Here is a 17,741-nt window from a genome sequence, read left to right as displayed (position 1 = left end):
GGTTTGGAAGTAAATTACGTATTATTGAGTATAATTAGGCAGGATAAAATGTATGGTAGATTACGGAAAAATGGAAGATGAATACAAAGTGGAACTTCTTGTACAAACGAAAAGAGAAAGTAAGACGATAGAGAAGATTTCGAAATGCAACAGAGACAATAACAAACGTAATTGTTGGGTTCAAATTAATGATGATGTAAATAAAACAGAAAGAAACTTCCACATGGGAAAAATATATTAAAAACAAAGATTCCAAGACTTACCAAGCGGGAAAGCGCCGGCAGACAGGCACATGAACAAAACACACACACAGAATTACGAGCTTTCGCAACTGGCAGTTGCTTCGTCAGGAAGGAAGGAAGGAGAGGGAAAAATGAAAGGATGTGGGTTTTAAGGGAGAGGGTAAGGAGTCATTCCCATCCCGGGAGCGGAAAGACTTCCCTTAGGGAAGGCAACTCACTCACCCTCCACAACCTTTCCAACAAACCTCAACCTCCTCTCATTGCACACAGACCCAGTCTCTCCCATCTACTCAATCTCCCACTTCCAGCTCCACTCCCCCCAACACCTCAAAATTCCAGTCAACACAATCTGGAACCACAACACCCCAATTCAGTAGTTAACCTTTCCTCCAAACCCCTCTCCCAATCTGAAACCTCTGTCCTATCCAAAGGCCTCACCTTCAGCCCCACTCCCAGGTTCAACCAAACTGCCCTTGTCAAGGATTTACTGTCCTACACTCGTAGTCTCTGCTGGAAATATCACTTTGCCACGAAGAAAAACAATCCTGATCCCACTCCTAATGATCCAACTCCCCAAGACACTATCCAAATTGAACCCTGCCTGCAACAGTTCCGTCCTCCATCACAACGGGACCCACCTCCTCTTCCTCAAAATCACCCTCTCCAAACCTTCCAGGAATTTCTCACTTCCAGCCTTGCCTCTCAATCTTTCTTGAAAAACCTTAATCCTACTCCCAACATCACCACAGCCGAATCCCAGGCTATCCGTGATCTGAAAGCTGACCGATCCATCATCATTCTTCCGGCTGACAAGGGTTCCACGACCGTGGTGCTTGATCGTCGGGAGTATGTGGCTGAGGGACTGCGTCAGCTTTCAGACAACTCTACATACAAAGTTTGCCGAGGTAATCCCATTCCTGATGTCCAGGCAGAGCTTCAAGGAATCCTCAGAACCTTAGGCCCCCTACAAAACCTTTCACCTGACTCCATCAAACTCCTCACCCCACCGACACCTCGCACTCCTACCTTCTACCTACTTCCTAAAATTCACAAATCCAAACATCCTGGCCGCCCCATTGTAGCTGGTTACCAAGCCCCCACAGAACGTATCTCTGCCTACGTAGATCAACACCTTCAGCCCATTACATGCAGTCTCCCATCCTTCATCAAAGACACCAACCACTTTCTCGAACGCCTGGAATCCGTACCCAGTCTGTTACCCCCGGAAACCATCCTTGTAACCATTGATGCCACTTCCCTATACACAAATATCCCGCACGTCCAGGGCCTCGCTGCAATGGAGCACTTCCTTTCATGCCGATCACCTGCCACCCTACCTAAAACCTCTTTCCTCGTCACCTTAGCCAGCTTCATCCTGACCCACAACTTCTTCACTTTTGAAGGCCAGACATACCAACAATTAAAGGGAACAGCCATGGGTACCAGGATGGCCCCCTCGTATGCCAACCTATTTATGGGTCGCTTAGAGGAAGCCTTCTTGGTTACCCAAGCCTGCCAACCCAAAGTTTGGTACAGATTTATTGATGGCATCTTCATGATCTGGACTCACAGTGAAGAACAACTCCAGAATTTCCTCTCCAACCTCTACTCCTTTGGTTCCATCAGATTCACCTGGTCCTACTCCAAATCCCATGCCACTTTCCTAGACGTTGACCTCCATCTGTCCAATGGCCAGCTGCACACATCCGTCCACATCAAACCCACCAACAAGCAACAGTACCTCCATTATGACAGCTGCCACCCATTCCATATCAAACGGTCCCTTCCCTACAGCCTAGGCCTTCGTGGCAAACGAATCTGCTCCAGTCCTGAATCCCTCGACCATTACACCAACAACCTGAAAACAGCTTTCGCATCCCGCAACTACCCTCCCAAACTGGTACAGAAGCAGATAACCAGAGCCACTTCCTCATCCCCTCAAACCCAGAACCTCTCACAGAAGAACCCCAAAAGTGCCCCACTTGTGACAGAATACTTCCCGGGACTGGATCAGACCTTGAATGTGGCTCTCCAGCAGGGATACGACTTCCTAAAATCCTGCCCCGAAATGAGATCCATCCTTCATGAAATCCTCCCCACTCCACCAAGAGTGTCTTTCCGCCGTCCACCTAACCTTCGTAACCTCTTGGTTCATCCCTATGAAATCCCCAAACCACCTCCCCTACCCTCTGGCTCCTACCCTTGCAACCGCCCCCGGTGTAAAACCTGTCCTATGCACCCTCCCACCACCACCTACTCCAGTCCTGTAACCCGGAAGGTGTACACGATCAAAGGGAGAGCCACATGTGAAAGCACCCACGTGATTTACCAACTGACCTGCCTGCACTGTGATGCTTTCTATGTGGGAATGACCAGCAACAAACTGTCCATTCGCATGAATGGACACAGGCAGACAGTGTTTGTTGGTAATGAGGATCACCCTGTGGCTAAACATGCCTTGATGCACGGCCAGCACATCTTGGCACAGTGTTACACCGTCCGAGTTATCTGGATACTTCCCACCAACACCAACCTATCCGAACTCCGGAGATGGGAACTCGCCCTTCAGTATATCCTCTCTTCTCGATATCCGCCAGGCCTCAACCTCTGCTAATTTCAAGTTGCCGCCACTCATACCTCACCTGTCTTTCAACAACTTCTTTGCCTCTGTACTTCCGCCTCGACTGACATCTCTGGCCTTACTCTTTGCCTTTAAATATGTCTGCTTGTGTCTGTGTATGTGCGGATGGATATGTGTGTGTGTGTGTGTGTGTGTGTGTGTGTGTGTGCGCGCGCGAGTGTACACCTGTCCTTTTTTTCCCCTAAGGGAAGTCTTTCCGCTCCCGGGATGGGAATGACTCCTTACCCTCTCCCTTAAAACCCACATCCTTTCATTTTTCCCTCTCCTTCCTTCCTTCCTGACGAAGCAACTGCCAGTTGCGAAAGCTCGTAATTCTGTGTGTGTGTTTGTGTGTTTTGTTCATGTGCCTGTCTGCCGGCGCTTTCCCGCTTGGTAAGTCTTGGAATCTTTGTTTTTAATATATTTTTCCCATGTGGAATATATATCAGGAAGCACAGAGATACAATGGAAACTTGACTGCATGAGAACTTTGCACACAGCATCACATGCAATCTCTCGTATGGTGCAACAACTGGACTATTACATGGAGACTGAAGAACTGCAACAAGGTCAAACAATGCGCACAAAAAACAAATTGAATTCACTTCATCCCTATCTGGACAAGGAATAGACATCAAGTCTGGGCGGACAGTCAGTGGCTTCTTACAGTCAGAAGCACACCAGGATTCTTCCTTCTAAGCATGACGTAACTAAATTTATAGTCATGGGTGAGCATCTTAGTTTGTTGCGAGCAGGATCTCAACTCCTGTTAGGAAGCTTCAGATAAAGGTACTGCATACCCAACGGAAGATCTGCAAGAAAGAAAACAATTCAGGAGTGCCTTCCTTGTTACCACCAGAAGGCAATCGCTGCAACCCAGCTAATGGGACAACTTCCTTTAGTCCGAATAGAACAAAGGAGACTTTTCCTTAACTGCAGGGTTGAGTATGGAAAGTCGCTATATGTCAGGAATGGAGGAAAGAGCAGTAAAACTAGGACAAAGATCTACACTGCCTTGTTCATCTGAATGGTAACAAAGGCAGCACACATCAAGCTTGTCACTGAACAGTTCTCTCTGCTCTTCAAAGATTTATTTCACGACAAAGCTTTTGCACAAATACGTACAGTGACAATGAGAAGACATTTGTGGGAGTAACGAATGAGCTGAGTGAACTGCACTAACTATTTAGTACTCTGCTCTACACAACACAAATCCTTAGCTATGCATCAAAGAATGGGATACAGTGGCATTTTATTCCACACATGTGCAGCATTTTGGTGCACTATGGGAAGCAGATGTAAAATACATCAAGACACATTTAAACAGACTTGTGGAAAACCAAGTGTTGATAACTGAAGATTTATACATTCCTCTGATGCCAATTTCGAATTCCCGACCCATTACACACCTTTCTGATAAGCTACATGAATTCTCATACCTCACTTCAGTATATTTACTTATCAGTGAACCCTAGACAACTGTCCCAGAGCCAGACTTGCATTCAGAACCATTATCCAGGTCGCTGAGATGGTAGCTCATCCAGCAGTGTAAGCAGCTTGTGTGTAAACTGTGGTGAAAGAGCTACCTATCACAGCTGCAGCAGAGAACAAAGCGCTCCTCAACGAAAGAATCTACAGCCAGGTACATTGTTTCTCCTGAAGGGACGACAACTTGCCAGTTGTTGTGTTGCGGTCTGGGGGCCATTATTTACATACACCATGATCTCGACAATTTGGTACATTGTTTTAGTGCACACAGCAATGGGACACAATAAATGACAGCTGTTGAAGATATGGAAACACACTTTACTCCTCCACATAACTACTCAACTGCTAGCCAAACTTATTTCTTTTGTGTACAGTGAAGATGACTAATTCAATCAATTTATTTCCTTGTTTGTTTGACCTAACTTATGTTGCTTGTGAATATTTGTGTTTGTCTAATTCATATAAATTAGGAGGGCATAATGTTCTGCATTGGTGCAAGGTGCCCTCTTGAGGGTTCAGCAGCAACTGGTCACTGTCATTGTAAGATTTTCTACCTGGCTTTCACCATGATAGGACGGCTGGATGGGGGCAGAGGTTGGGATGACTTGCTGTGACTGCCAAACTGCTCAGACATTCTGGTAACTGTTTGGACAGTGTAGTGTTATATATACAATCCACTTTTACCAGTAAAATACTTTAATTCTCAACCAGCTTTCCTTTCCTTTGCAATAAGTGTGTGAATTTGTCTGGACTGTGGAAAGAGCAAGGCAGCACAAAATTTCCTCTTGTTTAGCGGCTGCCTACGACTTTAATTGTCTGCACATTACATTATTACTCTACTACATATCAATAATCAGTGAGTGAAATCAAATTAATAAATGTCATCAACAACAGTTACACATTAAAAACATTCTAAAACAGAAGCTATACTCAATTAGAACAAATTTCCGTTTTTGAGACACAGAAAATTGTTAAGACATTAATGAAACTCAATTTGCAAATTTTCACATTATATAGTAAAGATACCTTCCACTTCAGCTATAGGATGGCGCATGATTGACAAAGTATGGTTCAGTTATTTACACATTGTGTTAAAAGTTTTAAAAAGATGGATAAAGAAATTTACTCACCATAAAACTTTGCAACTGAAGAACCAAGAATATCCTCAAACTAGGTTCAATATATTATACAGCACTTAATATGTAGGACTCATAACATTTTCAGATGCTGCACAAAAAACAACCTCACTTCTTACAACAAAAACAGTAGAAAATATTGAAAACTATGCCTGGCAGGTCTCTAGTGTGTAATCCTTCATGTGGTTCTAAAATTGGTCATTAGATTGAAGCGGTGACCAGAAACCATCACATGTTCCTTGGTAAACTATCCTCTAAGGACAACACACTCCCATATATGCCTCCATTTTATCACCATAGATGCATGACAAAGTACAATGTAGTGTAGTGGGTGGATTATGTAAGGAAAATGTTTCAAATCTGTGACACCCAAAACATTGTCACACATTAATGCTATTATTTAAAAAAAATAATTTTGGTAACTTATGCAGTAATTACTACAACCTTAGCAATAGTGATAACAGTAATGAGCCTTTACAGAGTGAAGTGATGTGAAGATTAGCACACTTTTTTTTTTTTTTAAAAAAAAAAAGAAATGATCTTTTAAAATAGATATTTCATGACAAACTCAATCTAACACTTTTACTTTCACCTCTCTGAAAATTTCATTTCACCTCTCAGGGGGTAATTACCCCAGTTTGGGAACCACTGATGTACAGGTATGGGGTGTGTGGAGCGTCATAGATGTGAGCAGGGAAAAAGATTTGAAGGAGAGGGTCTGGGAAGGGTCTAAGGCTTTAAGTAGGGAATGGAAGTTATGTTGGGCTTCTGGGGTGGGATCACTATGGCCGAGTTTATAGGTGTAGGAGTCCGACAACTGGCAGAGGCTTTCTGCCAGGTAGTTACTGTGATTCATAACTACAATGGTGAAACCTTTGTCTGCGGGTAGGATGCTTATGTCATGATCTGTTCTGAGGCTGTGTACAGCTGTACTTTCTTCTGCTGAAAGTTTAGTTTTCTTAGGAAGGGACTTGGCGAAGGATGGTGAGACTAAGTTGGAGGTAAGGAATTTCTGCCCAAGAGCAAAATGGACCATCCTGTAGCACAATATGCAGATGGGCGTAATAGGATTGGTTTCAATGGCTGCTTCACAACACGGGCCATTTGGAACCCCCCCCCCCCCCCCCCCCCTCCCACAGCTGTTCTGAACTGCACAGATGGAAGTTACCCTAATAACACATTCTCCACTCCTGAAATCAACCCAGTCTATGGTAACCTACTGTTCCCATACCCTCTGCCCAGCAGTTTCTACCCTCAAAAACAATATTATGAAAAAGATAGTTTCTTACCACAAAGATGACACACAGACATGCACCACAAAAAGACTGCTACACATTGAGCTTTCGGCCAAAGGCTTCTTCAGAGGGAAAAAAAAAAAAAAAAACAACACCCATTCACACAAGCAAGCACACCTCACTCACACCTGACTGCTATCCCTGGCCCGCCCGGACAGAATACAACTGTGTCCTGGGTTGCATTGAACAGAAGTAGCAATCCGGGGTGGGGCGGGGAAGGGGGAAGGGTAGGGATAGCAGAGAATGGGAGGGGGCAGGACAGTCGGCACGGTCTGCTGAAGCATGCAACAACTAGATGGTGGCAGGACAAGGCTATCAGGCACAGCTTCAGCAGGCTGTAGTGGAGCAAAGGGAGGGGGGCAATGGAGAGTGAAGGAGGAGAGAAACGGTGAAGGGGAAAAGACAGTTGGGAGCACTGGTGCACAATGAGGGTGAGAGGACATGAAATGGTAGGTGGTGATAGAACAGTGGGGGCAAATACTGTTGTTTGGAGAATGTGGGGACGGCAGGTTACCATAGGTTGAGGATGAGATACATTTAGAAGTGGAGGATGTGTTGTAAGGGTAATTCCCATCTGTGCAGTTCAGAAAAGTTTGTGGTGGAGGGGAGGTTCCAGTGGCCCAGGATGTGAAACAGCCATTGGAATGAAGCCTGTCATGTTCAGGTGCATGTTGTGCCACAGGGCAGTCCACTTCGCTCTTGGCCGGTTTAACAGTGGCCACCCATCCTTGTGGACAGGCAGTTAATAGTCATACCAATATAAAAAACTGAGCAATGATTGCTGCAGAATTGCTATATGACGTGACTGGTTTCACAAGTGACCTGGCATCTTACAGGGGGGGGGGGGGGGCAGATACACGTGTGACAGGTCTGGAATAGGAAGTGCTGGGTGCATGGATTGGGTAGGTCTTGCACCTGGGTCCTCCATAGGGATATGATCCCTGTGGCAACAGGTGGGTCTGAGTGTGGTGTAGGGATGGACTATGACGATGTGGAGGTTAGGTAGGCAACAGAATGCCACTTTTGATGTGGAAAGAATCACGTGTAAGATGTCTCTTATTTCAGGGCACGATGATAGGTGGTCAGTGTCCAGGAAGGTGCATGTTGGAATAAGGAAGACCAGTTGAAGTGGATGGTAGAGAAGGTGTTGAGGCTGTTAAGGAACGACAATAGGGTGTTTTGGCCCTGGGTTCAGATCATGAACATACAGTCAATGAATATAAAATCAGACTATGATGTCTACAACCCAATGTACCATATTCCTGGACTACCTCCTCTCTGATGGTTCTATACACTTTAAACTACCAACCACCATCAGTACCTGTATTTAGTTAGCTGCCATCTCTTCCACACCAAAAATTCCTCTCTTGTGATCTGGCCATCTGCATATGGTGTATCTACTCTGACAACTCACTTGCCCAGTATGATTAAGGTCTCGTAAAGGCCTTTACCGGCAGGCATTATCCCCCAAACCTAGTCCATGACCAGATTTCTCAAGCCGTATACTCCTCACACACTCCCAATCCTCCCACCACCCCCCAAAAATCAGCTACAAACAAGTGGCCCCTTTGTCAGCAGATACCACACCGGAAAGGAACAACTGAAAAACAAATCATGTGCCTCTTTCTGCCAATGTACCGACTGGTGTTTTCCTCTTCTCTGTTCCCTGTGGCCTTCCCCCCTTCCTCACCCTCAGAGCCTCCCGATGCTGTGTTCAACGGCCTTGTCTTGTCAACATTTATTCCCTACATGCTCCACCATGTTGTGCTGACTTTTCTCCCCCACTTGTACCCTACTATCCTTTCCATCCCACATCACTCCAGACTGCTGCTTATTCAACAAGATACAGCTGCATTCTGGTTGGGACGCTGTGGTGTGCGTGAGGTGTGCTTGCTTGGGTGAAAGTGTGTGAATTTTCCTCTCTGAAGAAGACTTCGACTGAAAGCTCAACTGTCTGCAACTCTACCTTTGCTTCATTGGCTTTAGTCTTCTTCCTTTTTTAAAAAATGGAAGTCATGATGTAAAGTACTCCAGTTGGCATAGTCTATTTTGTCTCTAGTGATTATTAATATGTTCTTTATATTAAATCAAAAAATGTGGCCAATCATAGGACACAAGAGCGAATTTTCATGGACACCAATAGGATTCAGCATCAGCATCAAAAAGGAGAAGCTGTGTTTGCTTGTCCCAAAATCAAATGTGTTGTCCTAGCTTGTTGATAATTTTGTTTATCCCTTTACATCCCATTAGAAAATTGTGAGGTGTGAGTGAAGGAAAAGGTATAACAAATGCAGGTGATATAAAGATAGTTGTGTGATACAACAAATATTTTGGGAACACCTTTATTTGAAAGTAAATGTATCACTTCACAGTGACAAATTAATGATGATGTAAATAAAACAGAAAGAAACTTCCACATGGAAAAAATATATTAAAAACAAAGATTCCAAGACTTACCAAGCGGGAAAGCGCCGGCAGACACGCACAATGAACAAAACACACACACAGAATTACTAGCTTTCGCAACCGATGGTTGCTTCTTCAGGAAAGAGGGAAGGAGAGGGAAAGACGAAAGGATGTGGGTTTTAAGGGAGAGGGATGTGTGGATGGATATTTGTGTGTGGTAGTGCACACCTGTCCTTTTTTCCCCCTAAGGGAAGTCTTTCCACTCCCGGGAATGGAATGACTCCTTACCCTCTCCCTTAAAACCCACATCCTTTCGCCTTTCCCTCTCCTTCCCTCTTTCCTGAAGAAGCAACCATCGGTTGCGAAAGTTAGTAATTCTGTGTGTGTGTTTGTGTGTTTTGTTCATTGTGCCTGTCTGCCAGCGCTTTCCTGCTTGGTAAGTCTTGGAATCTTTGTTTTTAATATACTTCACAGTGACATATAGACAATCATTTTTTCCGCACTTTATTTGCGAGTGGAACAGGAAAGGAAATGACTAGTAACGGTACAGGGAACACTGTGTCAGACACCTTATGGTGGCTTGCAGAATACTTATGGAAATGTAGATAATTTGCAAGAACTGTAGTGACTTACCCCTACAGGTTTTACTTCATTATTTTGATATTTTCCCTACTCCACATTATGCTACGAGATTGAATTCTTGTGCCATTTCTGAATCTCTTTGCTGTCCCTTGAATCATTTACCCCATACTTTAAAGATCAGGATACAGCAAAACTAACTTCCCTGACTTTTTAATATAATTTCACAAACAGTTTGAAGGAACCTCTCTGACACTTTATCCCTCATAGTCTGCCTTCCTCATAATGGGTAGGCCCCTCTTAGTTTGTATTGTCTGTCACATCCTTCAGATCACTGGGTAAGTGATAACAGATTTGTATTGGAGAATACCCCATTAATCTGAGGTGTTTTAAGTCATTTATCTTTCCAATATTATATCTATGCATGTTACCGTTTTATAAATATGATTTATTGTTGACAATAAACTCCATACAGGAGTAAATGTACTGTGACACTGTAATCAATATCCACACCTGTTTAATAATGTAATCTAAAAAAAGTTATCTTTATTTTTTTAAATTTAGTTATTCATTCATCTACAGAGAGTACAAATTGTATGGATGATGTCAACTAGAGTGGCCAATGAAACATTTTCATTTATAGTAGGTGATTGTGTTTCTTACCATGTCAAGCTTCTAAGTCCATTAGTTGGCTGCAAAACAAGACACTTTAATTCTCTCTCATATTGGCAGTGGCGTGTTAAATAATAGACACAGACAGAAGGCATTTGTTTTTTATGAGCAGTTTATTCATACAAAATATACACATAATCCTTGGTGATGCCAGAAGCTAATCACTAGCACAGTCTCTAAATATGAGGAGAGATCAGAAACTAAGCCTGTAGTGAAACATGTGCACTTTATTTCATACAACCAATACAGCCAACTGATAAAACATACATTACGTTATTTTTCAACAGTCTCCGTTTTGGTTGAAGCACTCACTTCTTAATGGGATAAGTTTGAAAAACTACATTTGCATATTCAGCCAAGTTGTCAGAAATTGTTTAATCTATTCATCAGAAGTGAACTGTCAGCCACCTAGGTGTTCCTTCAAGTGAGGAAACGGTGGAAAATTGGTTGGAGCAAGGTCTATCACTGTCCAAGCGAAACTGCTCCAACAGCATGGTGGTCGTCTTGGCCTTATGAGGTCATGCATGAACTACTGTGAAGGAAGGTGACTTCCCCTTGAAGGGACACCCAGGAGGCTGATGATTTGCTTCGGACAAGGAGATGAAACACTATGCAACAATGTGGCTGAACACCAAGAACAATATTTGTATGAGAAAGGTACACTTACACTCATGATGTGAAGACTGTCAAAAAATAACCTAATGTATATACTATCTGCTGGCTGTATTGATTTTATGAAACAAAATGTACACGTTTCACTGCTGGCTCCATAACATAAGTTTCTGATCACCCTCATACATACACCACAACAGTTGGTCACAGATAATTTTCATTTAAGACCACGGCTGAAAAGTTCATTACATTATTTTGCTCACCCACCATTAACATGACATTAACACAGTTCTCGAAAATTCTGATAGTGCTACTGTGCAGTACATTCTCCATAGGTTTACAACGTAGTCTGTGCTCTCAATTGTCCCCAACCCGACTGCAACTGAACTTCAACTAATTCAATCCCCGAGACTAATTTCCAGCTGTTTACAGTCACAGTTTTTAGTGATTTAAAAGAGAGTGCTACTCTAATAAAAGAGAAAAATTATAAAAGTAATCACAAGCAGGATTTTTAGGGCCATTTACTTCATTTAGCTGCTGTACTGTACAAAACACAATGTGCAACTTTTTGATGTAGTTGTAACAAACCTTCATATTCAATTAAAATTCCCCAGCTTCTATGAGAACCACCATTTATAATTTATTTATCAAGAGTTTAAACTTCAAATGCTTTGTCTCAAAATCAAAATATGAGAAATCTAAAAACACTGCAGTGTTAGGAAAATTTTGGGCTTCTAAATTATGGGAGTGGAATTTTGAAATATTAAAAGATACAAAAATGGTTAGTGTATTGAAATCTTAATTAATAAATAACTTTTAATTATGGATAGTTAAGCTAGACCAATCACTTTTTTGGAATTATGAACAATGGTTGTAAAAAGTTAACTAGGTTGTTAGTCCTTAGGTTTCAATTTTGACATATGTAGTTTTGTTTCGTAATGATATTACGATATCTTCAAATCTCTTGAAATAATTAACTTCAAGTGAAAACAATACACCACAATGTTCCTGGTTGGATACAGTATATCTGTAGCAATAATAATAATAATAATAATAATAATATGAAATCCTTTACCAAATGTGAAAGTTGATATATTTGTGAAGATTTGTAGTGCAGTCGCTATTCTATATTTGTCGTAATGAGATAATGAGGGATGTCTGTAACATTTTAAGTGGTGATTAAACTTGATTCGTCTCATTGCATGCTTTTGTGCAATGAACACTTTATTCTTGAATGAAGAGTTGCCCCAGAAGATCATTTTGTAAGGCAAAGGTGAGTGAAATTGGTTAAAATAAATTAAATTTCGGATGCTTTAGCCTCCAAAGCATGCTGTTACCTGTAATGGAAAACTTGCATCATTTGTGACTTTCAAGATCTATAGCATGTGACTTCCAGTTCACTATCCCTAAAATTCGTAACACAGTGTTCCCATAGGTAGTACTGGGAAGTTTGCCACCAGCAGTTTCATTGAAATCACTACCACATCTGTACCACACAGATATACTTTCTGCACTGGCTAGTTCCACGATCATGAAACAATTTAACAAATTGCAAACTGGTGCTAGCAGGCTCTTATTGTATCATGTAGTAAAATGTGCTCTTTGCCCATAGCTAAAGATCTTGTAGTAGTATTTACTTCTGATACAAAATTCACTCAGCTTTTATAACTCGTGCACCATTGGTAGAGTTTTAGTAAAATATTAATAATGACACTGATTACATTAAAAAATAATCTAGTCAATATAAGTCCTAAAGGAATACCCAGCATAATATTTTAGAAAAACTGAGAGTTTGGAGAAATTTTATATAAATGCAGTTAGTAAAATATAAATAAATTTTGTGAAAAAAAAATTACCCAAGTCAAGTGCTAAACATTGTTCTGAGTTGTATTGAGTGGTATTGACATTGCACTTTCGCAGTTGGGAGTCAAAATATTATGCAAGGCGTTCAGTGATTCACCTGTTGGTAATACATTGAACAGGATATTTTTTGCAAGTTTTATTCTTTGGTGCAGCATCACATTTATCTATTTTGGAAAACATTATGGAGATTGGCAAATGAAAGAATGTAACACATCATTTCAATTATATGTAATGATTTACTGGCTTCACACACCATTCCACAAAATTCACATAGTTGTCCTAAATGTTTCCTGTGTCGGGCACATTGGTTTTTATATCATAAAAAAAAGCTGCACATAATACTCTTCTAAATGTAGCACGACCCATAAAGTATTTTCAGTTACATCCATTTACAATTTAATGCAATTATTCAAACAATTACGGCACTGCACTTAAGCCACGTGAGCAGAAAAAAGACTTTTGCACATTTTATTATTTAATTACATACTATTCTGGACAGTGCCAGTTTTTACACAACCAAATACTACAATGTGAATTCATTTCTGTATTTAAACATCTGAACTAAGGTTCATGGAGCAGTTATGTACACAAAAATGTTAATGATTTACATATGGTCTCATAAATAAATACTGCTGCACAGTCTTCAAACACACTACACCAAAAACACTTCATGAGAGAAGTATTTTAGATTACAGCGACATTAACCAAGCTGTCATGATCGATGTTGCAGCTAACATAGCATATCCTGTGTAGTAGACTTCTTTTATTGTTAATGCCTTCCCTAAATCCCACACCTAAAAGTAACAAAACAACAACATTTAGAATATTTGATCATATTTGACAGAAATAGTCTGACACAACAACACACAGAAAGCTTGTGGTTACACGGCCCTATGCAAAGGTTGAAAGTTTTTAAACTAACATATGCAGCCCATAAGCAAGTAATCACCTTATGCATGGTGCACTGAGCTCCTGGAAAATCAAATACTTGTATTGGACTAACCAGAAGAAGGTTAAAAGGAAATGGAGAGGGAGTCAGGGACAGGAAAACAGACAAACACACTTGCAAACATGCATATAGGCACACCTTGACTACTGCTGCCGCATATAGGAACCGTTCAGTTTTTCCAATTACAGCACAGAATTTCTAATTTTCAGTACAATATGTTCACTCTCCAGGAAGAAAGGATGAACTAGTTGAGAGGTGGTTTGAAAGGAGGCCGGACCACTCAGATCGTGAGTTGTAGTTCACTTTTTTCTTTTAAATTCAATTCAAAATACACAAATTTTAACATTTTTTAAATTACAGATAAAACAATTAAGAATTGGTACACAGTGACATTCTCCATTCCTGTGACAAGGTTTCATTTCCTGAATAATGACAATCTGCCCTTCCCTTGCAGTTCTCTTGCTTCATCCTCACTTTTCCATTCCGGCAATCTGGGTGCGGTTGTAAATAGGCCTCCTCACACTTTCCTTGTACATCAGCAGCTGCTACTTATGTAACTGATGCCACTTTGCACCTCTAAAGTTGAGGTACTATGTGATTCACTTCTCCCAGGTGTTAAATGGTCTTCCTCTTGGTGCTTTCCCTCAGACATTTTGGTCAAAGCAAGCTCCAGGAGCCGGCCAGTGTGGCTGAGCAGTTGCAGGCGCTTCAGTCTGGAACCGCGCGACCACTATGGTCACAGGTTCGAATCCTGCCTCAGGCATGGATGTATGTGATGTCCTTAGGTTAGTTAGGTGTAAGTAGTTCTAAGTTCTAGGGGACTGATGACCAAAGATGGTGAGTCCCATAGTGCTCAGAGCCATTTGAGCCAAGCTCCAGGAGGTCCTATTGGGGAAAACTACCTTCATGTGCTCATACCCCTGCAGTCACTTAGTTCAAGGGCCTCCAGGAAGCTTTCTTCGAAACCTAGTGTGCTGTCAGAATCTCAGTCCAGATTTATTTTTGATTTCTGTAGGCAAGAACGAGAAAATTTATTTTGCCTAGCGATTTTTCTTACTTGGTTCAGTACCTGCTGCTTCTAGTCCAAATGCTAGTACACATACAAGGTATATATCTTACGGGCTGATCTTGGAGCCTTGTGGTACAGTTGCATTTCAAAGCATACTATGGACCACATGGTAGAATTTGGAAACTTTTTGTGTTCTCCAATATCTTGATTTATGATGTTTATCTTGTGAAGTTCTTCAGACTCAACTGTATCACACCAACCCGATCATCCACTTGGTACCTGTATGCAGCTTTGCTTCGGCAATTAGTGGTTTACTCATGAAAAATTATGTGAAAAGTTGAGCTGCAGCTTCCTGTGCTTGCATCACAGGAATGAGTGCTGTGTGGTCACTCTAAATGGCTCAGGGGTGTACTACACATCAGAAGCTGTTACCCAGGTAGCTGACTGTGTGTTAACACAGGGGTCCAATAATAAAAGCTGTAGGCGACCCTGATGTATTACAGTAAGACAAGAAGAAAGGATGCCATAGATGAGAATATTAAAATCCTTATGATGAACTGCTAAAGCATTCTCAACAATGTGCCAGAGTTTGAAGCACACCTAAAAAGCAGTGGCACTCACATAACACTAATTACAGAAAGTTGGCAAACATCTGAAACTGACACAGGAGAGATATTTAAGGTAAACCTAAATGCATTTCAAAAGGACAGGCTAATGGGAAACTGATGTGGCGAATTTGTCACAGTTGACAAGAAACTATGATCCAACATGATAAAAAATTGAAACTGCATGAGAGATTGTTTAGGTAAGACTCAGTATCAAGAGTGGGCATAAACTTATAAATGAGTCCTATCAACAACCAGTCATCCCATATGTAGTTAAGAATGTTAAAGGAAACATCAGATTGCCATTATGTCATGTTCCACAATAATATTATCATCAATGGAAACTTCAATTGTTCAAAAACATTACAATACTTATAGTTTTGTACAAGGAAAATGTGACAAGACAGCCAGCAAAATAATAATAAATGCTTTCTCTGGAAACCCCACAGAAAACACTTTTGAAGTCCATTCATTACAAATATATTAGAGCTAATGGCAAAAGAGAGACCTGACCTCTTCGAGGATATCCATGTTGAAACTTATATTAATGATCATGATGCAGTTGTAGAAAAAATAACTGTTAATGTACAATTTATGCTGTATGTACAGCAAACTAAGGAAAGATGGGGCAATTCATATAGCAATGATGAGACGTTTAACTCTGATGTCTGATGGACAAGAGCATGAAGAGGAATTGGTTCTGAAGCTTACGGTTGGAGAGAAAGAGAGAGAGAGAGAGAGAGAGAGAGAGAGAGAGAGAGAGAGAGAGAGAGAGAGAGAGAGATGCTAAATGAATCACATTATACACTTATTTTTATTCGACACAATTGCATATAACAGCAGTAACCAGCATTTGATCACCTGTATGCCAACTTCATCATAGCCAATTATGGAAAATAAAATGTTGTTCCAAGGCCTCCACACACCTATTTTAGCACAGTTGCCAAGAAGAGGATCTGCGTTTGATTCCTGGAACTGAAAAGGATTTTTCCTTGGTGGGAGGGCTGGTATGGGGTGCACACAGCCTCATGATGCCAACTGAGGAGCTACTTGAATGAGCTGTAATGGCTCCACAGTCTGGAAAGTCTGCAAAATGGCTGGGAGAGCAGTGTGCTGGCCACATGTTCCTCTATACCCCATCTGCATGAGACCGCAAGATAGATAATGACAAGGTGGCCGGTTAATATCCCTTGGGTCTTTATGGCCTGGACGAGGACATAAAAGCCTTTGAAACTTCCTGGAAGATTAAAACAGTGTGCCGGACTGACGCACAAACTTGAGACCTTTGCCATTCACGGCCAAGTTTGCAGAAGAGCTTGTGTGAATGTTGGGTGGTAGGAGACAAAGTACTGGCAGAATTGAAGCTGTGAGGATGGGTCGTGAGTTGTGCTTGGTTAGTTCAGTCGGCAGAGCACTTGCCCATGAATGGCTAAGGTCTCAAGTTGGACTCTAGGTCTGGTGCATAGTTTTAATCTGCCAGGAAGTTTCATATCAGCACACACTCTGATGCAGAGTGAAAATCTCATTTTGCATAAAAGCCTTTAACGACTACTATGGCAAGATCTTATCAAAAACGTTTGTCAAAACCCAAAGAAATTCCAGTAGTACATTAAAGTTTACAATGGTGTCACAATGTCACACTCGTGATTAAAAAGTACCCAAAATCAAGGGCAGTACAGCAAAATCAGAAATTCTGAATACCATTTCCAAATATTTCGTTACACAGGAAGAGATACAAGTAGAGCCCCAGTTAAATTCTCATACTACTGCAAAGATGAGGGATATAGATACTAGTGCCAATGGAAGTGAGAAACAACTGAAATTATTAAAACTGAAGGCTGTCTCACATATACAATTTCTAACTTGTTTAGCCCATTTCTCAACCACAATAAACCATAGATCCCATGAAGAAAAACTTTAGGCAATGCCCAGAAGGTGGAAGTCACTAAGTGTTGTTATGAAACACTGAATGAATATAGTTTGGGTAATCTGCACTCCATTTTAAGCAAAAGATAGTTTTTCACGAACTTCAATGACGATCTTATATTTCCTGAACTATGTGTCATACAATGACATAATTTTGCAGGTAAATTGGGTGGTATAGGTTGATTCTGTCCACAAACTGCATCATGAATAGAACTAGTAGTAAAAAAGATATAAATTACGTCAGGCCTGATGCTGAATTTTACTGCATGAACAGCGAAAATGTAGTAAGCAACAAACTACTTTTCATTATGTGGAAGGATTGGCAAGAAAAAAATATTT

At 41.2% G+C, this 17,741-nt stretch overlaps 1 protein-coding gene across 1 annotated transcript in view; it reads right to left on the bottom strand.

Moving 5' to 3' along the window:
* Positions 1-13,129: 13,129 nt before the first annotated feature.
* LOC126335103 (succinate dehydrogenase cytochrome b560 subunit, mitochondrial-like) overlaps positions 13,130-17,741 on the bottom strand; it is a 48,943-nt gene continuing 44,331 nt past the window's right edge. Inside the window, exon 5 of the mRNA XM_049998040.1 lies at positions 13,130-13,707. Coding sequence (XP_049853997.1) covers positions 13,603-13,707 — 105 coding nt within the window. The 3' untranslated portion in view covers positions 13,130-13,602. The remainder of the gene's footprint in view (positions 13,708-17,741) is intronic.

The sequence above is a fragment of the Schistocerca gregaria genome, chromosome 2 (assembly GCF_023897955.1).
Source record: "Schistocerca gregaria isolate iqSchGreg1 chromosome 2, iqSchGreg1.2, whole genome shotgun sequence".
NCBI classification, from domain to species: domain Eukaryota; kingdom Metazoa; phylum Arthropoda; class Insecta; order Orthoptera; family Acrididae; genus Schistocerca; species Schistocerca gregaria.
Note: the sequence above shows the minus strand (reverse complement) of the source record. Positions and strands in the feature narration are given on the sequence as shown.